At 37.3% G+C, this 27,038-nt stretch overlaps 3 protein-coding genes across 9 annotated transcripts in view; 1 reads left to right on the top strand and 2 right to left on the bottom strand.

Annotated features, from left to right (window-relative positions):
- Window positions 1–1,415: 1,415 nt before the first annotated feature.
- rhoh (ras homolog family member H) lies at window positions 1,416–5,691 on the bottom strand. 2 transcript variants are annotated; one of them, XM_051908226.1, is made up of 2 exons: window positions 4,786–5,691; window positions 1,416–3,060 (listed from the first exon to the last, which is right to left on the bottom strand). In XM_051908226.1, exon 2 carries the CDS (start codon window positions 2,710–2,712, stop codon window positions 2,125–2,127), a length of 588 nt encoding a protein of 195 aa, XP_051764186.1. In that variant the 5' UTR covers window positions 2,713–3,060; window positions 4,786–5,691; the 3' UTR covers window positions 1,416–2,124. The 2 variants fall into 2 exon arrangements, with proteins under 2 accessions (XP_051764186.1, XP_051764178.1); XM_051908218.1 differs by having other exon boundaries at window positions 1,416–3,069; window positions 4,793–5,691.
- A 1,253-nt stretch (window positions 5,692–6,944) lies between these two features.
- On the bottom strand, window positions 6,945–21,576 carry n4bp2 (NEDD4 binding protein 2). Of its 2 annotated transcripts, XM_051900838.1 has the most exons (16): window positions 21,179–21,576; window positions 19,086–20,019; window positions 18,015–18,139; window positions 16,709–16,797; window positions 16,336–16,412; window positions 15,989–16,141; window positions 13,340–15,753; window positions 12,620–12,705; window positions 12,438–12,483; window positions 11,445–11,611; window positions 11,237–11,361; window positions 10,082–10,208; window positions 9,815–9,997; window positions 8,414–8,582; window positions 8,164–8,287; window positions 6,945–7,844 (listed from the first exon to the last, which is right to left on the bottom strand). In XM_051900838.1, the coding sequence occupies exons 1-16, from the start codon at window positions 21,450–21,452 to the stop codon at window positions 7,799–7,801; spliced, it is 5,139 nt and encodes a 1,712-aa protein (XP_051756798.1). In that variant the 5' UTR covers window positions 21,453–21,576; the 3' UTR covers window positions 6,945–7,798. The 2 variants fall into 2 exon arrangements, with proteins under 2 accessions (XP_051756798.1, XP_051756808.1); XM_051900848.1 differs by lacking the exons at window positions 18,015–18,139; window positions 19,086–20,019; window positions 21,179–21,576 and having other exon boundaries at window positions 16,709–17,999.
- A 667-nt stretch (window positions 21,577–22,243) lies between these two features.
- Window positions 22,244–27,038, top strand: part of pds5a (PDS5 cohesin associated factor A) — a 37,121-nt gene continuing 32,326 nt past the window's right edge. For 3 of the 5 annotated variants that reach the window (XM_051900889.1, XM_051900860.1, XM_051900898.1), the window contains exons 1-2: window positions 22,244–22,406; window positions 23,138–23,299. In XM_051900889.1, coding sequence (XP_051756849.1) covers window positions 23,174–23,299 — 126 coding nt within the window. In that variant the 5' untranslated portion in view covers window positions 22,244–22,406; window positions 23,138–23,173. Of the gene's footprint in view, window positions 22,673–23,137; window positions 23,300–27,038 lie in introns of all 5 variants that reach the window. The other 2 variants (XM_051900869.1, XM_051900879.1) reach the window with 2 other exon arrangements.

Here is a 27,038-nt window from a genome sequence, read left to right as displayed (position 1 = left end):
TCTGGAGTAAGCAAGTATGTGGAGTATTGTACAGTATTATATCTGTTGTCTTTAAAATCGTTCTCACCAGACACTACTCACACTGACAACCAAACCTGGAACCTCAAAATAGAGTGTTTCAGAATGGCTATAAATAATATTTTCTCTTTATATCCTGCACTGTCCCAATGTAGAAGACATTATGTATTATGTGTTACATATTATCTGAGCATTCTAGATTTTTCCAAGCAGTGTGTCATTTTATAATGTTTATACATTTGGTAAAAATACATTTCTTTTCTTTTTCTTCTTTTTTTTTGTTTTGTTCGGTGTGTGTGTGAGAGAGAGAAACCACTCGTATACCCATGGTTACGTATTGACTATATGTCTACAGACTATCTCAGATACCAGATGCAGATGTTTGTTGCATAACGACAGAAGACATAAGGCACAAATGTTATCATGATGTATATGTAACATGGTATATACTATTTATTTAAACAGAATGTTTTCTGTAAAATGTTTCTTTTTCTGTGCAGATACTTTGCCATTAATGTTTAGGATGTCAGTAACTAATTTATAATGGGGGTCTTGATCCAAATTAGTTACCAATTAACCAGTGTTTTAAAGATTTTCTAGAAGGCAAGGAAGTCTATGTATAAGGTATATTCAAAAAATGTTTTGTTGTTTGTAAAAGGCTTTGTATTCACTATGGAATAATTCTCCATTGCAACTGTTTTTACCAAGGCGTATTCAAATTGAGGTCTGGGGAACCCCTGGGGGCCTCAAGCAGAAGTTAAGCTGTCCAAAGAAAAATTCAGCAAAATAATGTATAAACAAAGAGAGAAAAAAGAATCATTTTATTAAAAACTTAATACATATTTCGAATACTACTACTACTAATAATAATAATAAGAATAAGAATATTTTCAATAGTATTTTAATAATGTATTTATTTTTTATTACTTCTTTCAACAATTTCTTTTGACTTTAGTACATTGATAATAACACTAATTATTGAGTTTTTAAATCTTTAAAACATTTTTTTTGTTATATCACTATTTATACAGTATAAATGAATCTTAAAATGAATAGCTGCCTGTATATTTTAGGAAGGGGGTCCTTCATAAGTTGATTGTCATATTTATGCACACAGTAAAACCTCCAGTGTTAAATGAACACTGTTAGTGTTAAATTAACATTGCCAGTGTTTATATAATCCACACCGGAATATATAAACACCGGGTGACACTAGAAGTGTTAATTTAACACTGGATGTTTTTGGCATTGATAAGTTTGAAAACCCCCTTTTTTTTGTTTTGTATTGATTCTGAGTTTTGATGCCATCCATATACATTCATGTAGTCAGAACGTATATAAACACCCATTTTCCTCGGATCACTGTGCATGACAGACCACACAGATACATGGCAAAGTACCAGCTTAACTCCTTTTTATTAAAACAACTACTTATTTAAGTTACTTCATAAAGACTATGAAATGAATCTTTTAAGAATAAGAACTTCAGGACAGAAATTCTCATTTTATCTTTTCCTAAGCTCCATAAACAGCATATCACAGATAAAAAGCGTGATCAGCAAATCAAAAATACATAACCGAAGTGATTTATTTGCCATCTAAAATTAAGATTACAGAATGTGATCTCAGTGTTGCATTATGAGCTAATGTGACTCCTTATTTCACAGGTCTAGGAGAAGGGACCAGCAGACAAAGAGCGAGTTTTAAGGGTTCCATTTCTTTTGCAAGAAACCATAAAAAGAAAGATAAAAGAATGAAATTTAAAATAAGACAACTACAATCTACAAATGTACATTTGGAGTAGCAGTGCAATAAAAGACATATCTGTCTTTTAAATGATATACTCAACTTGTAAAATTCATCAAATTAAAAGTCCACAGCTGTTTAACGAATAAATATCTGTTCAATATCTGTAATGTGTCTAATGTATGGTCAGTTTTCAGAATCTGACTAGAGGACTCAAAATCAAATAGTCTTTTAGGTAGAAAGTATTATAAAATCAGTGTTAAGAAGTCTTTGTTGAGGCTTCAGTTAGTTGGTTTTGTGTGTGAGAAACAATTTTATCTTAGTGATGAGAATTAAATAACATCCCTGTTTTAAAAGCATTCAGGAAACTTTACAGGGATTTAAGTCAAGGAGTCTCCGCCTTGTCCGTCTTCTTGCCCGATTAACAGCCGTTCGAACAGCACACTCAAAAACCTGTTGCACGCCTCGATTGCTGAGAGCCGAGCATTCCAGATATCCTTTGGCACGGATTTCTTGTGCCACTTGTTTGCCCTCTGAGGATGTGGTGCAGTTGGCACGATACGGGCCCATCTCACGATGGTCTGTCTGTGTGGCAACAACCAGCACAGGTACCTTCGGAAGAAATTCCCTCACTTCTGCGATCCATTTTTGCCGCAAATTGCTTAACGAGTTTGGATTTGCTACCGAATAACATAGCAAAACCACATCCGCTTGCTGATAGGACATGGGGCGGATTTGGCGGAATGTATCATGTCCTGCTGTATCCCACAGTCCCAAGCTAATCTGGATTCCATCCATGAAAACATCAACTCCAGTGTTTTCATAGACAGTGGGTCTATAGCTTTCTGGGAACGTTTCAGAAGTGAATCGTACAAGAAGTGCAGTTTTACCCACCGCACAGTCCCCAACCAGTACGCATTTCACTGAGGTCTCTGCCAACCCGTTCATCCTTCTGTCTCTGGTGTAGTAGTTATTGTAAGGTGCAGTCTAATAGGTCCAAAAAAAAAAAAAATATCAGTGGTCTCCAACAGATGATGAAGTCATCATTGAGAATTACAAGTTTGCAGATCTATGAGGACCAAGAGTAAAAACCCTGCAATTCGCACAGCATTCTGAAGTCCTCCTCACACTCTTCGTCTTGCGAGGTGGTGATTTATTCCTCTGCTCTGTAATCCAGTGAAGGTTTAGGAACCGAGGTCATTATGTATCATTGTAGATATTCAAGACAGAGAAATCCAGAAGTGAGAAGTCTTGCAGCGAGCTGTATCTCTTGCTCTCGCTTTACTCTCTCTCTCTCTCTGAATCCTGCATAATTGAAAGAATAAAAAAACAAGCAAATTAACTATTATGCTACACACCAAGAAATGTTTTAATACAATGAGATTTTTTATATGTAATCTTAAATTTGATTTATATTTATATTTAAAGAAATAGTTTACTCAACAAAACAAAAAAATCATCATCATTTTCTCTCCCTCATGTCATTCCAAACCTATGACTTTCTTTCATCTGCGGAACACAAAACAAATTATTTTGAAATATGTCTCAGTGTGTGTGTGAGTGTGTTTTTTTTTGTTTTGTTTTTTCGGTCTATACAATGACAGTCAACAGTCTCTAGGGTCTGATGTTGTTTGGACCACAGCGTTCTTCGAAATATAATCCCTTGTGTTCCGCAGAAGAAAGAAAGTCATACAGGTTTGGAGCAATGTGAGGCTGAGAAAATGATGACAAAGTTTTTTTTGTTTTGTTTTTTAGTAAACTATTTCTTTAAATATCAGACAAATTAAATGATATATAAATCCTTCCAGAACTATGCTGAACTATATCTTTAAAATACCAAAGAAACAATAAAATATCATGAAATGGACAAACTTTTTTTTTTTTTTTTTTTTTTACTTTTTCCAAATTTTTCTTAGATGTGAAATACAATACGATACCCCACTATACCTCAGAGCACAGTGGAGAACATACCTCTCATCACAGGGCCTGGGACAATGCTTCCCGTTTTACCTCTATGCCCTGCTATCGATTAAAGTAGAATTTAAGATTTTTTTTTGCTTTGAGTGTTCTGAAAAAATGTAGTTCAACATAAATTCGACAGCTTATTCAGTTGTTTATTTAATAACTCTATGGGCTAATGCTGGAAAGGACATTTTTGACATGTTAAAACAACTTCAAAGATGATTCTCGAAATGGCAATGGTTTGTACTTCCTAGGCCTCTATCTGGCTGTCATGAGAGGAAAGTACGCTGATGATTCAAACAACTGCTCTAGTTAATACCACAAAAGGCCAAATGGATATAATATATACTCAGAAAACACTTTTTCGATAAAAACACTTCTCTGGTATAAAAAACAAAACAAAAAAGAAATACTGGGAACATTATCAGCCAAGTACAAAAGTAGGCCTATAATCTGACCAGCATTAGCCTCTATGGTTAAGTACATTTCTTTAATAAATGACTTTAATAAATGTAACAATTATATCTTCATCAACAACAACAAAAGTATTTTGTTTTATGAAAGAAATACTGCAAGTACTGGAAACATCTGAATTTAGAGGATTACAATACTTTCAGTGATAGAGCTCCCTATATAGATATATACACACACACTGTTCATATACTCAAGCATCGATTGATATAGTAAAATATAGACCCTTTATAACATTTAAAAAATTTTGATGGTCAAAAAATTAAAAACTTAAATAAGTATCAAACATTTAACCACTAAAGCCCTTCCTAACCATAAAAATATTATGATTTCCTTTTTTTTTTTTAAGACGTAAATATTTCAAAAGTATCAATAAAATGATTATATTCAGTTATATTCAAATATTCAGTTTTAACCGATTAAGAACCTTACAAATAATGCGTATGCGTTTGGACTGTTGCTAAATTTATGTAGATTAAATAAGTTCGAAGATAGAAAATATATTTATAGAACAATAGATTCACTGAGATCACAGTTTTAAACTGGCACAGTATAGTTAATACATGTATTACAGAGTATACTTAAAACAACTCACCTCTTTGAGCTCTTCAGCCGTGAGATTCACAGGCACATATAAAGCTCAATTTAGCATCTGTTCTTTTTGTTTTAATTTAATTAAACCTGAAGAAGAATGAGTTCAGATCAGACCTCAGTCCAATTCTGCATATTTCTCAAAAGTTCAATTCTTAAACACAGGAAATTCAAGTACTCTTGCGCACAGAGAGTTCATATATGCCTTTACAGACAGAGCAGGTGCTGTATCCTTTCTCAGAGGGAAGTGAAATGCGAGGCTGGGCTCTTTTCTTTGTAAAATCGTACATCAAATCTCTTCTAAGCTTCCGCTGTGACTGTGTGACGTTCTCAGCACATCTACGGTGTTGAGTCTTGCTTCTTCTGCAGTCAAGTTCTCACAATGCATGAAACGATGTAAGGCAGCAATGAAAAGAAACAAAGATACAAACAAGGACAAGATAAAGCCCTATGCAAACCCTCATGTCCTGATGAGATTGACTGTTTGTTCTGTATGTTTGGGGTCCCAGAGACCCAAATGGAGTCTATATAGAAGTAACTTTTGAATTTAATCTTTATTTCCTGTTTAATTTTTTTTTTTTTTGTCACAGAGTAGACGTACATTTTATAAAGGTGACTGTAAAGGGGCATGCAGTTCAAACATGATAGTATTGTTTTGGACCTCGTAGAATTTGATTGGCTTTTAGCATTAGTAAACAAACACTGTGCTAATTTTCAGTTAAATGGCACTGAAAATTTCTAATCAATACAGCAAACAAAGACAAAAAATAATGTTTGATAAAGCCTTTTGTTCAAAAGAGTGCTAGAGGGATTATGTATTTTTGTAGGCCAAATCCCAGAAAAAAGATAGCATTTTAGTACTTCCGTTTCCTTCATTCGATGTCAATAGATTTTTTTGAATTATTTATTTATTTATTTATTTTTTATTATTAAATGCGGGAAATAAGGTCCGCAGTTAACACAAGTTAAAGATATTTCCACATTTTATTCTACAACAAAACACATCAATAATACCACCTTGTGTTTTTTATATAGCTTTTACTTGTCTTAAAGGGATAGTTCACCCAAAAATTTGTCATCATTTACTTATCCACATGTTGTTCCAAACCTTTATGAGTTTCTTTCTTCTGCTCAACACAGAAGAACATATTTTAAATAATGTTAGTAACCAGACAGTTGACGGTAGCCATTGACTTCCATAATATTTTTTTCCTACTATAGAAGTCAATAGCTACCGTCAACTGTTTGATTACCAACATTCTTCAAAATATCTTCTCTTGTGTTCAGAAGAAGAAACAAATTCATACAGGTCTGGAACAACTTTAGGGTGAGTAAGTGATGACAAAATTTTGTGGTGAACTATCCCTTTAAAGGCAGTTGCTAACAGCAATGTTGCGATGTTGATAATTGGAAATGTGTTATAGTCTGTGAAAAGGGTCTGGTGGCTAAATGGGACTACAGAGGTTGCAAGGACATTAAACATCACACCGAACAGGAAAACGATTCGACACACTTGTCTACTTTCATAGCCGCACTGTGTATTTAGTCACACTCTAGAAAACTATCCTCAAACTCAAACTTTTTAAATAAATACTGAAAGAGTTGTTGAAAGCTCATTCATGTGACCGCGGTGTAGTTTTTTTAATAGCCTATTTTATAGCCTTTTTACTTCTGCTAATTGTATTTAGGCTTTGAACTTGAACAAAATCAAACTTTTGTTGGTCACAGAGCTTATTTTAATCAAAAAGCCAATGGAAAAATCCTAATGGGTTTTTGTCAAGGGAACCAGGCTAACTTCTGTGTTGGCCTACAAAAATATGTCATCACTGTAGCGCTCTAGTGCCAGGTTGAGTGTAAGAGAGTACACAGCATTGCCCTCTCATGGAAAGGAAGTGCACTGCATTCACTTCAACAGCTGCCACTTTCATCATGGAGAAATCTGACCTTTTACTAATTGAAACAAACGTCAGCTACTGAGCGTTCAACATGCTGAGTTATATTTTCCCCCACCAACGGTTTCTACAGATTAAAGGGGAAATGGAGAGAAAGAGAAACGAGAAACGAGGATGTAGAATATATTCAGCTGTGACTGAGCTCCAAGCACATGCTACAGCTACTCTAAGACCTTTCATTTCATTTCACCAAAAGAATCAAACTTGTACATGTTAAGTCTTTATTCTTCTCTTCAGCTTTTTTTCCCAACCATAATTTAGAATAACAAAAATAAAACAAAAGTTTACATATAAAATCTGTTTGGAGGTTCAAAATATACAATTTCACAAAAATAGTTTTCAGAACAAATTCTCACACATAAGAATTGTGATTTGCATAGCAGCATTAAGATGTCTATAAAATATGTGCAGCATCAACATTTTAAACTGGAAATATAAAAACAAAGCTTAGCTAAAACTCAAAAACCAACACTGCAAAGTGACATAAAATGTCATTTTGATCTAGGATCACATATCTGTTCAAGCTGCTCACAAACAAACTAAAATGCAAAGCTGATTGAGAATCAGCATTTATATTTCCAGAAACTCTATATTTCTATATACATCAACACTGAAGAGAATAAGCCATCCTGTGACATCCCCACTACTCTGAACACAACAAGCTGGATCTTATAAAACTGATGTGGCACTACACAAAGCAAGAGTATGGAACAAAACAATATGCAATAATAAAATATCAAACATCTATTAATATTAAACTAATTACGTAAAAATGTAGTCATTAGGGATCAGTTAAACCTTAATGGCCTCATAAGGGAGCATCAATAAACCTTCAATAAAGTATAATATGTATATACAGGTCAATTAAATAAAACATTGTAAATATGTAGTACCTTGATATTTTTATGTCTTAGATAAACTGCACAATTACTGAAACAAAATAAAGATGTATGTAGTTAAAAGACAAAAGAACATTATAATTACTGGCACTATTAGTCCCCAGAGAAGACGTTTTGAATTAAGGCAGTGGAAAGAGAGATATCTAAAAGTAAACTCTTTCAATGAAGTGTGACCAGCACCAATCCGGTCTTAGGCTCAGTATAACTGTAAGAAAGACAGAAAAAAGATGGGGGATCATTAAATGTACACGTATTGATTTGACAACTGGTAAAACAATTTAAAATTTTAAAATATTATTGTGAATTTTTGTGAATATTCTGAATGAAAGATCAAGATTTATACACACACATTTTTAAGTGTGACTTAAGTGTCCAAATACTCTGAATTCTTAATTATTAGGACCTAGAATGTGTTTACACTAAAAGAGGTTTCATTCCATGCAATTGATTGACAGTAGCTTATAGTAAATCATTGTACCATTCAGAAAGACACATTGCAAGAGTACTGGATGCAGTTAGTATACCTGTAGTGTTGGTTTTTGAGGTAGTCTAGTACGGCAGGTCTGATACGTGCCACTCCCCCTTGGCTGTGATTGCCTCTTCCCGTGATGATTGACAGCTGAGGCCGACACAAACCCTGACGGCATTCTACAAAAGACACATTCATTAAAGATAATGGCAGACTCTGGAGTCTATACAATCCATCTGCTGTCCACACTTGAAAAACTGCTCTTTTTTTAAATGTTGTTGTATGTATGTTTGTGATTCACATACCCAAATTCTTTTCAGTGAGCACATGACTGAGATGATAAAGGGCCTCATCCACATGCAGTCCATGGAGATCTAGAATATTCTGAGGCAGGAGTGAAGCGTTCACTCGCTGGAATATCTGCATGGCTGCTCGGTGGTTAGCTTCACGCATCTTCTCTCCATGCATGTGACCCTAAGCATATACACAAATGCATAAAAACTTAGTAAGAGTTCTGATCTAAGAACAGCTGTCACAATATCAGACAGACAGACAGACAGACAGACGAAGACTTAGAATGATAAAATTCCAATGTGAAGTTTAATCTAAACAGGCAATAATCCAAAACAGGGCTGAGAAACACACAACGTGACCGTGACCAGACCAACACTAAGTGAACAAGAGGAACTTAAATACACAATGGTGATGAACTAAAAGACGAAAAGCTGTGATGAGTTAGTGTCCATAGTAACAGATGAGTGGTGAGAATATCAAACAAAGGAACACAAGAACTGAAGAAATACAACCTAAAAGTCCATGAACTAAACTAAAATGAAACATAATGGTGACAAGCACTGCATTCTGCATGCATTTTTTCAAGTTAGTAGGGTCCAGAGTTTAAATTATAAACTCACTTTAGTTTAAATGAGATGTGACGCAAAAGACACAAAAATTACTTTGATTTCTATAAAGTGCAACAGTCGAGTTTCGTAAAATTCCATTGATTTTTTCCAAAGAGGAATTGATGTTTAAAGATAACAGATCTACTGTGATCTGCAAGGTTGTTAATCAATGGTATATGCATTTGCTGAAGCCATCAGTTTGCATTATTTCTTCAAATAACTTACTTTTTAAATTATGTTTAACAGCAGAATCCCTGCTGAAAAACATTACCATGATTTTGCACAGAAATCTCTACCAAACAGAGAATCGCAACAAGCAATTCCGGCTAAAAGAATCTTTAGTGCCCTCCCACTCCCATGAAGAACTGTAAATGGTGTAATTTAGTCAATCTCAAACTTCTTAAATATTTGGGTGTGTGTATGTATACAAACAGTTTTGTATTTCACCAACTTATATTTCTCATCAAAGCCAATTACTGTCATGTACTTTGACTTTGCTTCAAATCAAAATCTGTAATGCATACCTTGTATGCTGGTTGGTGTGGTTCATTGCTTAGAACTCTTAGATGTAGACTTTTAAAAAAAATCCCTATGGGAAAAATGAATGAGCCAAAAAAGTGCACTGTTGGACCCATCCACCAGGAAAATCTCATCAAAAATCCTTCTTCCTTGTGTATTAAATGTATAAAACATTGACACTTCTCACCTAAGGACACGGTTAAAAACAAACTTGTGTTTGTCTCAAAACTACGGTTGTTTTTACATCAGCTTTTCAGCACACATTATAATGTTTATTGCTTTAACCTGTTGTGCGTAGAAACTAGCCACGTCCTTGCGTCCTTGTCGATGGGCTTCAGCTGCCTTGTTAAAACACTCTATTTGCTGACGTTTCTGCACTGTTGCCTCTGTGCGGAAGTCCTCATATTCCGGATCCTCCGAATCCTGGAATTGAGCTGCTTCCACCTCCCCATCTTTCGGTTTCCATCTCTGAGTGATCAAAATGTGTCAACAATCAAATCAAAGTTTTTGTTTAATTTCAGTATGCCATATAGTCACATGTAGAGTGCTCACCCGCTCTTTGCTTGAAGCTCTGTGCGCACCACTGCGCTGAGGGGCAGGTTCAGGAGCCACTACATTTTTGACTGGCCCGTCATCCAACAAAGAATGCATAAACTGTTCAGTCTGCTCCAGACAGTAACTACACAAACACAAACAAATGGTCGAGAGACATTTCCTTTCAGGTTATGTCTGCCATCTAGTATAGTACCTAGTATACCTGTGCACAATTGTTCAGTGCATTTTGTTATAAAGGAAAAAACAATCAATCTTTAAAAACAAAAAATCTTGCCTGTGAAATGTCTTAACCAAGTATCTAAGGCCACAAAAGTGGGGAAAATAAAATTCATAAAAACATCACTATCCAACAATTATAAAAATTAGAATGCCTACTCTTCAAAATCCAGTAGACAAAATAAAGTCCTATTCTACATTATTTCAGACTTAATGAATATTCAGTTTCACTCTTAAATACATCACATTATAATCATTAAATGCATTGGAAATGCCATATCATGTTGCAATCATTAAATAGTCAATTTTAGCAGCTTTTATCTAAAGCGACTTTAAGTACGCTTATTACAGGCACAGGGTAATGGGTTCTCAGGGAGACGATAGCTCAAGTCTTTCTACCAGCTGGGTTTCTCAATTGCTGATGCCAACAGCATTATCTAGAAACCACAATGGCCGAAGGCTGATATATACCAAAGACTTTAGGTATACAAAGACAGTGCACTCCCATTACTATGAATAGGAGAAAGTGCAACACGCAGTATGCAGAATAAGTCCCATCTTCTAAGTAAAAGAGCCAATCGCCAGTTGGTAAAGTCACTGCATCACGACTTGTGTTTAGAACTACGCATGCGCAATGGCTGGTCCAGCCTGAAAAAAATCTTTTTTTTGTCCAGATTTATGAGAGAGATGGTCATTTCAAATATGAAATTTAATCATAAGCTTGGTAAACAGCTTAGGAGAGTTTGATGTTTCCCTATTCAAAGAGATAGGAGCTGTAGTTGCATTACTGAAATAGCTGCCCGAGAGGTGTGAAACGGCTTTCCATAAAGGGACTTTGTATATACTTAATACAATTAAATGACACAAGTGGGAGTTAAAAATATTGATAATATTGGCAAATATTTACTAGTCTATCACTATGTATCATATTCTCACTTGTGATCTCTGAAGATATCCCTGAGGAAATGTCGGTCTATGGTGGGAAACGTGGAAAACAGCTGGTTCTCCTTTAACTTGGCTGCACCATCTTTCTTATCCAGGTCCCTCCGACTTGACCTGGACTAAAACCCAAACATAGCTCATTTGCACTATTTACTTTCAAATTTCTAGCCAGTGATTTAATATGTGCCTATGGGTGACTTACCTTCTCCATGCTGTCTTGCATGACCTGCTCTTCAATCATGATGTCCCTCAGTGAGACAGGAGCAGAAGATGCAGTCCAGTGATCCATAAAAGGAATTTCTTCATGCAAACCTAATTGGTCCCTCAGCCTGGTTTTGTTTCCCTGCGATTCACCCCATTGGACGGAACCTTCGTTTCCATGAAGACAGAAAGAGTGATAGAGCAGGAAAGAGAAACAGATTATTTCCAGTATTGAGAAGTTTCCACAAATTGGGTACAATTTGGTGTCTCATTAAATATTTTAAAAGCATTCAAGACACAAATCAATCCCTTTTTTTGTCTCCCATTTTGGACTTTCCCACCTTAGAGGTTTCCAACAAAATCAAACAACAATGTAAAAATGTTTGACATAATCAGTTGTAGTAAAATGTAATTTTTATTTATTAACTAATTTTTATTAACCAAAACATAATTAGTTATTTCCCTAATTTTGTGCACTGTAGTGTCTGCACCATGGAAGGGTGTATTTATGTGAAAAGTATTTCACTTTCACAGATTTTTTTAATATTATAAATTTTGTCTATGTAATTTCGATGGTTATTTAAGGTTTATTAGTAGAAAACAAAAATCACACAAATAAAACAGTATTTAGAATAAACAACATTTAATTTGACTCCTGAGGTTGACTAAATTGTGTGTGTGTGTGTGTGTGTGTGTGTGTGTGTGTGTGACCAAGCACTGAAAGTGAAATACTGCACAATGCAACAAAATCATTGGCCATCATACCATACTAATTATATCTGACGTTTGAAACAGCCATGAGGGCAAAATTAAGGACCGTTTAGATTTCACTCTGGGTGTGACTGCCCAGCACGGTCACAGCTGGATTAGAAGATTAAAATGGAAGAGATGTGATTTATCTCTTAATGCTTTATTGTATTACTACTGGTTATGACATGCTGTACATCTACATTCACTTTGTGTTTGTGTGTACTGAGAGAATAGACTGTCTCACTCTCGTGCATTAGCTGATAGGACAGAGCTGCCTGCCTGTGTTTCTCCTGCCAAAGACAACAGACATCAGGTAAGTTTTACATTAAGATTCAGAATCAGTCACATAAAAAAAAATGTATGCTGTTTGTTATGTAGGTTAATATCCAAAAACTGTAAACATAAGATCAAAATATGTGAACTCACTTGAATAGTCTCTTTCCATTTTTGGTGCAGAAGTTTGGCCAAGTTCAGGTCTATTTGCACTGCACAGTCATCTGATGAAAACGCACCTGCAGCCATATGGAGTTCAAAGAGATTTTAATACACTTTTATGAGTGTGAATTGAGGGTTGATGTGGTTACTTGTTTGAAAGTGATAGATTTTCAAAGTAATAACTAGAATCACAGTTGTTTTAAACCATTTAACCAACATTTTAATCAGCTTTTGTCCTTACAGAACTCAATTCTAAACTGGTCATGGTGACAGTTCTGTTCTGATAGGTTCATGGACAGCAGGGAAAAACAATGCTTAATGAAAATAATAAAATACAACTAACCATATAATAACAATGTTATGAAAGCAAAATAAACAGGCATTAACTTTAAAAAGAGAAAACACTTCTCAATATCCTTAGCTGTTGTCATTAATAGCCATGGGACCTGCAGTATTTTGTAGTAAATTCATATGTTAATTGGTAGAAGCTAGCCAAATTGGGCAAATTCCAACATGGGTAGGTCATGTGTCAAGCCCCAGTCTACAAAAACCTTTTATATATTTATTTTTAAACAGACCCACACAACATTAACTACGAGTTTAATGGTTTGGTATCGTATTGGGATGCCACTTGTGGTCACTAGATTGAGTGATACACTGAATAAATAAAGGGAATTTTTAATTTGACATATTGATTAGATGTTTGATTACCTGGACTGACCCCAACAGGTCCAAAAAGTTCAGTAAGCTGCAATGCAAGTTCAGTTGGAAGTTTCAGCTCCAGTGATTGTATGTCCATTGAACTTGGTTCTCTTCTCCCCTGTCCAGTTCTCTTTTTCTCGTTTTCTAGTTCCTTCCTCTCCTCTTTCTCTTTGCGCTCCATTTCGTCAACCTGATGCAGTAGTAACTGTGTTATGGCATTCACCTCTGCTTTTGTCTCTTCATCCTCCTTTAATTTCTCTCCTCCCACCTCTTCATGCCATTCCTTCAATGCTCCCTCCAGGCATTGAACAACTTGCTCACTTTGTGTCACTAATATCTCTTGTTGCCCTGGACCTTGCAGACCTGTTTTGTCTGGCTGTTGTTCATTAGCTGCTGGAACCTCCAGTTGTACTTTAGTGTCTTCTGTCAGCTGCTTTAATAATCCAAAGGAAGGTTCAGGCTCACATATCTCCTTTGTCATGCTGGCTTCATCAGATCCTTCAGCTTCACTTTGTGAACTCTGACCTGGGCTCCAATCATCATCAGCTTGGCTAACGTCACTAAGGTTAGTTTCTTGGGACTTGGGACTGATGCTACTTGCTGAACTGTTGCTGGAGTCATCAGAGCACACAGCTCTAGCCTGGTCACTTTTGGGGCCTATCACAGTTTTTGACAGATCTATAGATGGTTCACATGACTCTTTCTCAAGAACCAAAGGCCCCAAGGTAACTTCGTCATCCTCATCATCTTTATACAGCTGTTCTCCAGAATCTAGCAACAAGTTAGTTGTCCACTCCATATCTTGATGGCACTTCTCATAAAGGTCCTCCAGAATATCAATGGAAACGCGTCTGAAATGGCGGCTCAGAATCTCAAGGTTTTGTTGTTTAGAGTGGGATTCTTTAAAGTCATTCTCTTCCACTTGAGAACCTTTCTCATGGACCACACGGTACGGCACTCTCTGCTGGTAGGCAGACTCCTCTTCGTTTGTTTTTGGGGTGAAACGCAAAGAGTTCCCCTCCAAAACAAACATACTACTACTAGATAAGTCCAAAGATAATTCAGAACATTTCAGCTGGTCAATTCGCCAAAGCAAAGCAAAGTCCTGAGGGTTTGTTTGGGCTGAGGCACTGGGACATGACACCATGGGCAATGAAGGTGTTTCCCCCGTAGGTGGAAGATCAGAGGGCAGATGCAAAATAACTGGAGACTGTGAGCAGGGTGACGAAGGGTTTTGATTGGTGAAGGTAAGTGCCAATTTACAAGATTTCCCCACTCTTCGGCTAAGACCTCTCCGTCTCTCCAGACTGCTCTCTGAGTCTATGGCAACCTTTGAACACAGAGTATCTTGGACATTTGGGCTGATTCTGCATTTCTCCTCTGATGCTACATTGTCCTCTTGCTCAGCCTCCTCCTGTGTGCTCTTCTCAGCAGACTCTTTACTAAACTGCTCAACTGGGTCTACTCTCTGTTTTGATGTACTTGGTGAATCAGAGTAATCCTTTCTTGGGTCAGTGCACTCAGAGAACATCCTTCCCAGCACACAGTCAGGGAGTTCAGGGCAAATCACATTATCTAGGTTCAAGTTACCCTGTTTTTCATAGAAGGAAGGGGAATGTAGAGTAGTCAGTTTAGTTGGAGTTGGATCTTGGTAAAAACCTGGAGAGTTTCTTCCACCTTGCAGAAGATCTACAAGTTTTTGAAATTCAACTGCATTCTGCTTGTCAGTGTCAGAATGCTTCTCTTCATCGGAAGAAGTGTTATCTTTGTGTTCAACAACACTGGATTCCAAAACAGTGTTCTTAACAGTTTTATCCATTAAATTCTGACGTCTTCCCTGACGTTGACCTTGAGATTCCAGTGGCCAGTCCCCCACAAAATCCAACAGCTCTGGCCTCACTACTTTGTCCTCAGAAGGAGACTCACCTTCACATCCTCCCTCCTTATCTTGCCCTGGAGAGTCAACGCTGGGGTCAAAGTTCGCAGGTTCACTTGTTCCAAGGGCATGTCTACAATTCACTCTGTCCCTCCTGACACGCTGAGCAATGGACTCTGAAAATGCCACAGGCAGCTCCGAAAACTTCTCGTGTGCTGACTCAACTAATTCTTCAGTTTTCCCGCTACTCAAATTTCCCAAGTTTTTTTCTGTGTCCAGAAGATCTAGCTCCAAATCTAACCCTTCAGCATCAATCAGATCAGACTGAGGTGTTCCAGACCCTTCCAGAATGTTCTCATGCAAAAATATAGACTCCTTGGAACTGTAGGAGACTATTTCACCTTCTTCCTCACCTGCAGAAACGATACTGCAAGTCTGCCTAACAGAGGACACATCGGGCAGAGATGAGGAAAGATGTGTGTTCAGTTTGCTCAACCCAGAGTCACCAACAAGATCAGGATGACTGAGGCCAGGGGGTAAAGATTGTCTGAAGGAAATGAGAGAAATTCATATTGTTGTTTAAATACATAGATATACATGATATATAAATGCCTAATTATTTATGGCTTCACAGAGTCAGTGTTTTCATAGTTACTAACTCTCAAATTTTCCTGTACAGTTGGAGACAACCATAATCTGCTGCTGTGTTAACATAGCCCATGTCTTTATTTTAAAATGAAAATACACAGTAACTTAGTATTATGAATATAATGCATACTTACTGTGTTTGCTCAGTCTCTGTTTGGGTCAAATCCACAACACTTGGCACTGGTTCTGGTCTTTGTGAATTCATGATGCTCTGGACAGAGACAAATCGGTCATACCGTTCTAATATGCGTCGGATCTTATCCTTTGTTACTTGGTGCCTTGTGCGCCTTCACAGAGAGGGTGAATAGAGAGAGTTGGCAAAAACTGCAAACACTTGTGATTGTGTCATTAAAGCAATGGATCACATTTGATTCTACTCCCAACAAAACCAGTGTAAAGAGAACTGTTAATAAATTAGTTGTATGGATTTTGTTTAATGTGTAGCAAAATTATTTCTGGTTTGTGGTTCTGTTTAACATACTTCTCCAGCTCTCTAGGTTTAGTTTTCCACCAGGTATCTGGCTCACGAAACAGCACCTTATACCCATGTTTCAGTGCCTAGAAGAAGGAAGAGGAAAGCCTACAATCAGCATAATATACCTGTGTGAATCTGTTTGTGGTTCAGGTTTTTGTACACTGTAAAGTGAGGAACATTCTAAAGTTAAACCAATAAATAAATAAGATATACAGTAATGTATACTTGTGTAACATGATACAATAAATTTTCAACTTGAGAAATTTTAATCTGGTATATCCACAGCAAATTTTAACAATACAAAAACAATATGGTCATTGTCTGATACTGAACATTAATAAGCTATTTCATACTACTTGTTTCAAAATAAATTGCTCACCATGGCAACGTATGGTTTCATCTCCCAACATTGCATATTGGTGTTGTCTATTATGATGGGTGACTGGTCTTTTTCAAAAGCATCTTTTGCTGAAATGTTGATCACCACAAAGACATTGCAGAAAGATTATATAAAGATTAAAGGTGAAGTGTGTAATTGTATGTGGCACCAGTGGCACCAAGCAGAATAGCGAAAATAATTACTGTTTTCAAAACTGTTTCCCAAACACTTCAACTGCCATTTGTCAGCCAAACAGGAAAGGCCCCAATACTTACTGCAAAATTATTTTCGTTCTTCGCTCAAGGGTAAAAAATGCCTTTGCAGCAGTATACAGTTAGCAAACACCCCGACCCGACCCAGGCTAACCCAGAGCAACGTTTAAATAAATATCTAAATATGTGCTGCACTCTTTCTTCGCTATAACAAAATAAACACGCAACAAAAATGACAGTGGTGCAGTTAAGAAAACATCAGCTAAGAAAGCAGTTAAGAAAGCATCTGATCATTGTACAAGCTCCTCTATTCGGCACTCTATTCAAGTCATGTTTATTTATAAAGCACTTTATACAATAGATTGCTTTAAATAAATCAGCTTTACAGTATTGAACATGAAAAAATGGCCTAAGTATTGCTTTCGATTAGAAGTACAACTTTAATTTCTACTATAAAGCAGCTCTTTAGTTTGTTAATGTTATGTATCACGTCTGACCACGACAGACTGAACAGAAGAAATTAAGATTTTCACGTCAAAGAAGGCGGAGCCGCAGAGCACACCTACCTATTAATAATCGCCACGTAAACACTGTCAAACTACCATTGGTCCAAGCCAGAGCAAACTTTTCCGGAAAGTTTTCTTTAGCAAGCTGTATCGAACTCCGAAATCGAATTCCAAACAAACTTCGTTTTGGACTGCTTTTGTTCGAAATTATGTCACACCATTTTTTTCTCCAATTTTGCTTAAAGTATAATGGGGTCTGTTGTCCCGAACCAAACTCAACCAAATGTTGCTTTTTCAGCCTCATTGAGTATCTCAAACAATCGAGCAATGTTTTGACATTGCCATGGAGTTGGAAGTTCATAATTTTCATGGAAACTGGCATACAAATGGCTTACTTATAGTTGTTTTAGCATATTAAGCTGAAATATGTAATGAATTTTGAAAAAGATCTCAACAAATCTGCACACATCACCTTTAAAGGTCAAACTGTCTAGTCAATGGGTAGTAAATAATTGGAAATGGAAATAATTTAATGTACACACCTGACATTTTGCTTTGGCTTGAGCTAAACAGGCCTGTAATACTCACCTCTCTGGTGATTCCACTCATGGGCCTCTCCTAGTAAATTTGGTTCAAATTGGTACTCTCCATTTCGAGTGAAATACTCATCAGTGCTCAATACAACCCCTCTAGGATTCTGTGCCAACATAGCACTGGACAGCAAGGAGAGAAAAAAAAAAAAAATACAAAACTATATACTTGCTGTTTATGTTTAGAGAAAAGTGTTCAACGTAATTCTGGTAAGCAGTATTGTTAATCTCAAAAGCTAATTACAGGCAATATATATGCTGGTTTTCGGCATGCAAGATTGCTTTCACAGTCTGTATGTATACTAAAAATTCAAAATGACAAGAGCTTTTACCCTTCTGCTCCACGGGAGGCACAAATATTTATTTAATGTTTATTTATTTTAATGTTTGTATTTAAAACTTCATTTAATTTTTTAAATGCCCTTTTCAAAGTTGTTTCCCATGTCATATTTTCATTAAAAGGCCAATTTGATGTTTAAAAAGTAAAAAAAAAAAAAAAATCTTTACTTAAACTAGCAAAACATTCAAGTTTGTCTTGCAACCTGTTTTATAATGCAATAGAATACTGTGATAAAAATCATATACCATGAATAAAGCTTTAACAATTAGCACACACAGACACAAAAAAATTATACCAGTACAAGGCAAATTTCCTACCCATGAAGCATTACCAAAGGACAATCTATCTAAATTAACTCCATTTACAAGATAAGTTATTATAATTTTCCCATAATGGAGTGTTGTTCGTCATGAACTGCTCTCATGGACTAAGTTGTTTAAAGAAAAATGAAAAGAACATTACATGGTGACATTTGACTCCCGAGTTAGGGGGGGGTCAAGATTTTGTTTTTGTTTTTTTTTTTGCAGGTACAAAACATCTTTTTGTACCTGCATCAGCAAATTATTCGCAGAATTTTAAGCAAACAAGTGTCGCCCATGCATGTGTCCCCCTAATGTCGCCCATGCATGCCATTATATGCCAACTTAAAACACCAAAAAAAAGAAGAGATTTCCTTTGTGCTATTTCATCTGCTTTCAATAAATAACAGATATGAATCTTCTTGCTTACTTGGCAAGGGTGGTTTTGCCTGATCCAGGAGCCCCTCTAAGTAACACCAACACCTGCCCTTCCAATTTGAGTCTGTTTCTAGCGGGTAGAGTCCATGACTTCGGTACAGTTGCAGAAGGCTTCAGAGGTGCTTGTCTGATAGGTCCTTGAGCCAACCACTGAGCAGCAGTAATGGGGTTAGTGCTCCAAGGGGTGGGGTTAGGAATGACAGGTGTAATGAAGGATGGTCCCATAGCGCGGGGATGAAACTCAGCAGCCTGAGTGTTCCAGAACATGGCAGGTGTGCTGAGTGTTTCTTGACGCCGCATTGCCGCTGTGTGGTTACAGAGTTGGTCAGGTCTACGGTAAACCTGAAAGGCAGAGGGTCGTGGTTCAGTAGAACTGGCCTCCACTGTTAGGTGACTGAAGTCAAGAGATATGGTTTTCGTCTCTGGGATATGGACCCCACCGAAACTTAATTCACTCACAGGTGAAGTACCGCCACGGGCCTCATTGAGCCTGGGGTCAGAGTTAGAGGCCTGCTCAAAATGCTCTGGTAAGGTCTGAGGAGATGGAAGCTGAGTCTGGGATGTAAGAGGCAGCAAGGAGCGAGGGATTGATTGAGAAGGAGGGGGTAGAGAAGAGAGAGGTATGGAGGACATTGAAGGATGGGAGCTAGCTTGTGTCTGCTGTGACGACAAAGTCTCAAGTTCCTGATCAATGAGGGCATCAAACTCTTCTGTCAGGTGTGTTTCACCAGGACTGAGCTCCGGCTGAGATGCAGGCTGGTTTGAAAAGGCAAAGCTCTCTGCCGTTCCACTGAGGAGGTCTGTCTGAGTGGTGTTAGTACCCAGGAGAGCAGCAGCTTGCTCAAACCCTGAGACAGGAGGAGGGGGTGGGACTATGCCCTCAGCAGCATCTGACAGCTCCAAAAGAGAATCCATTGCATTGTCCACTAAAGCAGAGATTAAGTAGAAAGAAAATTAATATTTAAAAAAAAAAACATGTATCCCAAATACATATGTATATTACTGCATTTATGAAAAAGTAAAAGATTTTCTGCATTTAAGAAACTGTGATACCCCAAACTTAATGGTAAGAGTTAACAATAATGTAATGAATATTTTTATTTGGCAAAGATGCATTAAATTAAACAAAAGTGACAATAAAGACGTTCATAATGTTACAAAAGATTTCTATTTTAAATAAATCTTCTTATGAACTTTTTATTAACCAAAGTATCCTGAAAAAAATGCATAATGGTTTCCACAAAAATATTAAGAAACAAAAACTCTCTGCAACATTGATAAAAATAAGAGCCATTATTAATAACTGAGTGCCAAATCAGAACATTAGAATGATTTCTGAAGGATCATGTGACTGAAGACTGGAGTAATAGCTGCTGAAATTTCGACTTTGCCATCACGTGAATAAATGACATTTTAAAATATAATAAAACTGAAAATAGCTACTTTACATTTTAAAATTCTTGTAATAATATTTCACAATGTTAATGTTTATACTATATTTTTGATCAATTGAATTTAGTCTTAAGATACTTCTTTCAAAAAACATTTTAAAAATCGGTAGTGTATGTTATCATGTATATTAAGAATCATACAAGGCTTTATGACAACATCAACTTGAAGCATAGTATAATATAATAATATAAGGTAATAATATACAAAAAAAATAATGATAGTAAGTAACTATGTAAATCAATGTGACGTTAGTAGCTATTGGAACATGTAGCTGGTTTCTAGGTGGTCTAAGATGGTCGTTAAGTAGTCCAAGCTGGTCTTTAGCAATCTTTGACCAACAACAAACCTGCTACCAGTTGGCCATACCAGGTTAAGGTGGTCAAGCTGGTTTTGGAACATAGTAGTTGGCCAGCCAGATAATGACCTGCTTGCACCAAGACCAGCCAGAAACCAGCCACCCAGTTTCAAAACAAATCTACCAGCTTAAGATGGATAGAGTAACAAAAGATGTAACTATAAATACAGTAGTTGATTGTATCTTATTGGACTGTGTGCTGTCTCCTACAATGTTCCAAGTAACTTTAATCAAGACACCTGCTAAGATTACAGCCAGTGGTGGCCATTTACACTTACCTTTAAAATCTGCTTCTGAGAGTACCATGTAAATGACTTCTGGATCCAGATGTGAAAACATCTCCTGCATGCTCTGGATGATTTCGTCTCGCCTTTGAGATTCCAACTGACCACTCCTGGACTGCACGGACCCAAAGTTATTATATGATGAGTCCGCCCGGGTCACAAAAGATCCATTTGCTCCGTGTGCTCGACTCTCGGAACCGCTCCCGTACTCAGCCGCCTGCATCGGGGCTCGGGAGGGACTCAGTCCGTTTTTCTTTTTCTTTGGCATTCTGTTGTGCCCCTTTTACAAGACACCGTCGACAAATCCACTGTTTACAAGTTTTTCTAGAGGAAGGAAAGTAAAAGAAAACCAGACGAACAACTCTCAAAGGAGACGCAAAAATACTGCAGCGCCCCCAGTGGATGGAAACAGCATCACACCAACTTTTGACCTCTTGAGAGGTAAAACTACATGGAAGAATCTGAGATATACTGCCAAGTACGCCTACACAAGCATTGAGTATTGAGTGTTTTCCGACGCCTCAGTTTAAACACAAGTCTTGGTGAGGCTTCTAGATAAACAAGATAAGCAAAATATGTATGTACAAAATATTCTATACAATACAATTATGCAAGGGAATGTGAATGAGAAAGGTGCAAGATGTGTTGAATAAATATAAGAGGCAGGGGATTATACCAAACCTTAAATAAATATAGGTCACTTCTAAATATTTTTCACAAATTTATCCAAAAATATGTTTATGTTCTATAAACAAATGTAACCTGTTGTGTCCCATGTCTTAAGAGTACTATTATTATTATTTAAAAATAAATAAATAAATACATTTTCACTCACATTCTCACACTTCAATGTACACTGTTATTTTTGTATGTAATTTGTAGGGTGAATGTAATTGCAAACAGGTACTGTTGTGCTGTTGTACTGTACACATTCAGAGACTTTTCTAATATTTACGGTAAACCAAGTTCAGTGCCAAGTTCTTTGACTAAACCACAATTTCAGGCGTTTGTTTTCTAATATATACGGTAACGTTTCTCCCTCCACCGGTGCCCTGCTATACCGACTTTCAGCCAACGAGGTCGCTGCGCCTCCACTTTCCACGCGAGGACGTTCACACAGCCCTGAATGAAAAAGACGGAGCTTTGTGCCCGAAACTAAAAAAAACACCCAAACCCGTACCCGAGCCTGACTCATGAATTAAAACAACGACTTGTCTGTGAGGTAATGACCGGGGAATTGTTTGTAAACGGTTGTGAGGCGGCTGGGGTCGCTCGAGGGAGTTTAATTCACACAGTTTGTGTGGCATGATGAAGTTGGTGGTCGCTGTTTGCCTCGCTGAGTGAACTTATACAGAGAAAACAAGTAAACATTTCAGATTTCCTACCGTCTAAAGTTAGGATAACGGCCGCAGTGGAGTAGTGTCGAGTGAGAGATATGGGATAAATGCTTTTGGGGTAACAGGAACCGGCGGGTTGTGATTTTAAAAGGTAAATGTGACTGTTGGCTGGATGTTTGTTGAATAGTTTGAGGCCTGGAGCTGACGGCTAGGCCATTAGCCGCTCAAAGAGCTCTTTTACTCTCTGAGGTGCTTTTAAACGATACCTTATTATCCAAGTTGTGTGGTTATGTCTGAACGTGCATAATATGTGGAGACCCTTATCAGGAGAGCTTTAAATGCCTAGATAGTAATGCGTTTTAGAGTAAAAGCGCGGTAGCGGAGCGGGTCTCGTTAGCTCTCGGGCTAGTGTTGCTATTAGCTTCATTAGCTTCGTGCGTTTATTCAGGATTTTCACGCAAACTGTCGTCTGTAAGGTTTTCGTGTCATTCCGCGGTTTTAAGGGATTTAACTACACGCCCAGACAGCAGGAGGCTGAAGTGCATAAGGTGTATTTTAGTGTTTTTGTAGTGGTGTGGTGGGTTTGTGTGCTGAACTTTAGTGTTGTTGCCTATAGAGGCCAGTAGAGGACTGTCTGTCTGTCTGGAGAAGGATGATGGAGTTCCCGCAGCAGCCTCAGCAGCAAAGACCAGCGGGGGACGGAAAGATCATCTACCCACTGGGTGTCAAAGAGATCACTGATAAGATCAGCAACGATGAAGTCGTCAAACGACTCAAGGTAAGTGCCAAAGTGGTGACAAATGCAATCAAATCACTGGAATGAATATATTGAATTTGAGTTCATTTTACATTTATTTAAAAGCCAATTAGATGCTTTATTGGAAAACAGTGGTGCATACTTTAACTATTGATATGTTAAGAAGTATTCTATATATATGTTTATATATATATATATGTGTGTGTGTGTGTTTAATGTCCCCTACCAAAGAAATTAGATTAATTGATAAGCTTAGATTGCCATGTCTGTACTGTACTGATGACATAGATGATTTCCTGTTACACACCAGCTGTCAGCTTAGTTTAGTACTAGTTAAATCCACTTTTGATTCATAAACGGATGCCTTGGTGAACGTAAGTGTTCCGATATTAGTGCTCTTAAAATGTACAATAAATGGAACGAATATATTCCTATTGCCCATGCAATGAGTTAGGTCTTTGAGCATAGAGGCTTCATAACTTATTTTGATCAGACTTCCACCTTGGAGACTTTCTTGCTTGACAGATGATAAAACTGAAAAAAATCCCATAGAGTTGCATTGAAAGAGGGAGTCAAGCTGTATCTAGTGAATAGTATTTGAGACGTGGAGGTGGGCAAGTTAGCAACTAATTTTTATGCAAGTTTAACCAAATAAGATCCCCAAGTATTTCGGCTTGAGAGCATTTTTATTACAACACAGTGCAGTTTGGTCACAAGACTAATTGATTTGATGTTGGGCTTTTTTTTTATCCTTTAACCAGAAAGCAGCCACAAAGATGCATTTAGAAAGCATCGTTTTTTTTAATCTAGAGATTTTATCTGAAACAGCTTGTTTCCAATATGATTAAAATAATCAGTTTCTGTTGTTAAAGAGTCCAAAATGAATGTAATCAATTGGTTTGCACTCAAATTGAATGCAGTTAAAGCTGGCTCAATAAAAGTACATGTCTTAAAGTGCCCCTATTATGCTTTTTCGGATATTCCCTTTCAAGTAGTTTGTAAGATAGCTGTTTGTGAATGTAAAAGGTCTGCAAAGTTTCAAAGATCAAAGTATACAACCATTAAAGATAGGTGTCCCAAAAGAAAGAAACGATTCTGAACTGCCTGAAACGAGTCAGTAATTCCTGCCTTTCTTTCTGCACGAACCTATGTCAGATTATAACAAATTTGCATAATGCCTACAGTCTACGTTGGCTGCCCGTGAACGTTTATTTTGACTCGCCCTCAAACACTGTAGTTCAGGGATGGGCAACTTCGATAGTGACGAGGGCCAACATTTTTTCTCCTTAATACCCAGGGGGCCAGATTACTAATCCACACTCGCACCTTTTGCACTATTTTACTTAATTTACTTTTTATTAAGGAAAATCAATGTACAATTAATGTAATTTTTTTTTTAAAGATTTTTATGAACTGCTAAATACAAATGGGAAACTGTTGACAGGCAATATTACCCCAACAAGCAAATGTAAACATCTCAATTGCATTATCTGTAAATTTGCAACAAATAAATTATTGTACAGAAGTCCTATTTTTGATTACAAGCCTAGAGAACGTTTTTAACTCATTAAAAAGTGCTTATTTAAAAAATAGTTGTTCCATGTGGCATTCCCATAATCCACATCCACATATTACCATGAAAAATACTATTTTTTAAAAATGTATAAGAACATAATTAAGTGCATACATTTCTGTCATTCATTTGGCAAAAAATGGTTTTGTTGACTATGCATTTTACCTTTGAAATCTAAGACAAGTGCAACTCTGGCGTCACGTGTATCTTTCGTACTTCTCATTAGCCGCTTTTCCGCCGTCGGGCCAAACCGTTCTCTTTGCTTTATTGTTCCATTCCGTGCCGATCTGATCCGAGCTGGCCGGTACGGATATGGTTTCGTTTTCCACTGTGGGGCTGATAACGGAGCTCTTCAGTCGTTGCCTTAGTAACGCAAGAGTTTACACACGATATGCGATGTAAATGTTGACCGCGTTATGTAGGATGATCAGTTATTTCTTTTAATTGTATGAATAATTTGTGTTCATGTTGCTCAAATATCATGTTTAGCAAGCTACGGAGAAACTGGCAGCCAGGCAACAGACAAGTGACTGATCCTGAGTGACGAAGTCACGTCACTACTTGCATTCTAGCAGAACGGTTCGGCACGGTTGGCTAATTCCGGGCGTATATGCCTATATATATATATATATATATATATATATATATATATATCACAATATTATTATCGTGGGCACTTCAGAATACCGTGAATAATTTCTTATTATAAATTTAGATTGCATTTTAAAGGTGGGGTATGTATTTTTTCAACAACACTGTTTGGAAGTTAGTCGGGCTGACACCAACAATGTACGTCTAACCAATCAGCATTAGGGGGCATATGATGGTCGAGGAGACAGAATGAGCAAGAGGAAGATTTGAAAAAGAAAAAAAACGCAGAAAGAGAGATGAGACCCAATACAAAAGAGCTCAAAAGAATATCACTGGAATGAAGGTTTATGACTGGGCAAGCACTTTAGGACCCGCGTTAATATTAGAAAAGCTTTCCAGCGCTTGAGAGAGCTAAACGGGAAGGCCTGAAAACAGACACGGAGGCTGCTTTGATTCCACTTCACATGTGAGTAAAACTGGGTTTGGGTGATAAACAGATACCCGCTTTCGTATTGCGTGTGTAACAGTGGCCATCTAGTGAGAGTTGTGCAGGTAAACCACTGCGCACCGACGACTGCTAGAGAATACGGTGTTTAGCGTATTTGTCAGTGCACTCGCCTTGCCTGCCAGCAGCAATCGAGCCGGGGTTCGAGACCGAGCAGGGTGGATAGGATTTGAGGGTGAGTTTTGGAGGCGGAGTAATGATGAGAGGGGTGGGTTTGTTGGGGCTGATTTCAAATATCAACAATGTCCAACAGTGTTGTTGAAAAAAATACATACCCCACCTTTAAGAATACATTTCAGTCAACCGGTTAAAATGTATAACATTGACTGTATGCTGCGTCAAAGAGGCATGTGCACACTGATGTAAACGGCAATGTGCATGAGAAGCATGGCAGAACGCATGATGGAGACGTGCTAAATAAACACCCATTCATATGTTTATATTCGCTATTGTGTTCACAATGCCAAATACTTAATACCTCAAGGTGCAGTAGGTGATATGGGAAATGCTAATGTTAGCCTGCTAGCATTGAAAGCATACGATCACACCCTTCCTTCAGAGCGCTCTCCAAAGCCACGCCTCCTCCAAAACGCATGAATGCACACATACACACACAGCTGCTCTCGGCAAAGCATCACAAGAGACTGCGTTAAACTGCCTCTTGTCTCAAAGCACGTAACATTACAATAATAATGAATGTAAACAACTTAAGCGGGGGTCACACTTAACGATTGTAAGGCCGATTATGAATGTAATTTGATACTTACTACTGATCATGCCCAAACGCGCCGAGTCAGAGCCAGTTGCATTCAGTCGGTGTTTAAAATCATGTAGTGTGCAGTGTCTAAAGATTCTCGTCTTAGAATTTAAGGACCAGCTGTTGTCAGTCGTCCTCACAAGATTTTAAGCATAATATTTGCGACTGACGCCTGCGATTATGCTGAGATGTTCCCTGTCAAACATAATTCTTGTAATTTTATCAAACACATCTTTTTGATGTTTCTTTTGCATTATTTCATTAGTTAACATTGCAAGTTTTTGTAATTGCAAGTAATTGTTTTAGGCTATTCATTTTGTTCTGCTGACAGAAA

This window comes from Ctenopharyngodon idella, chromosome 1 (assembly GCF_019924925.1).
Source record: "Ctenopharyngodon idella isolate HZGC_01 chromosome 1, HZGC01, whole genome shotgun sequence".
NCBI lineage: Eukaryota > Metazoa > Chordata > Actinopteri > Cypriniformes > Xenocyprididae > Ctenopharyngodon > Ctenopharyngodon idella.
The sequence above is the reverse complement of the archived record's forward strand: the minus strand, read 5'-3'. Positions and strand labels throughout refer to the sequence as shown.

Bases quoted from the DNA above. Each gene is read 5' to 3' on its own strand.
- rhoh (XM_051908226.1), bottom strand. From the start codon at position 2,712: ATGAACGGGTTGGCAGAGACCTCAGTGAAATGCGTACTGGTTGGGGAC.
- n4bp2 (XM_051900838.1), bottom strand. From the start codon at position 21,452: ATGCCAAAGAAAAAGAAAAACGGACTGAGTCCCTCCCGAGCCCCGATG. The intron at 10,209-11,236 runs GTGAGAATATGA...GTGTTTGTGTAG, and splicing joins GATATCTTCAGAGATCACAA to TTACTGTCTGGAGCAGACTG. The intron at 9,998-10,081 runs GTGAGCACTCTA...TTGATCACTCAG, and splicing joins GAGCTTCAAGCAAAGAGCGG to AGATGGAAACCGAAAGATGG.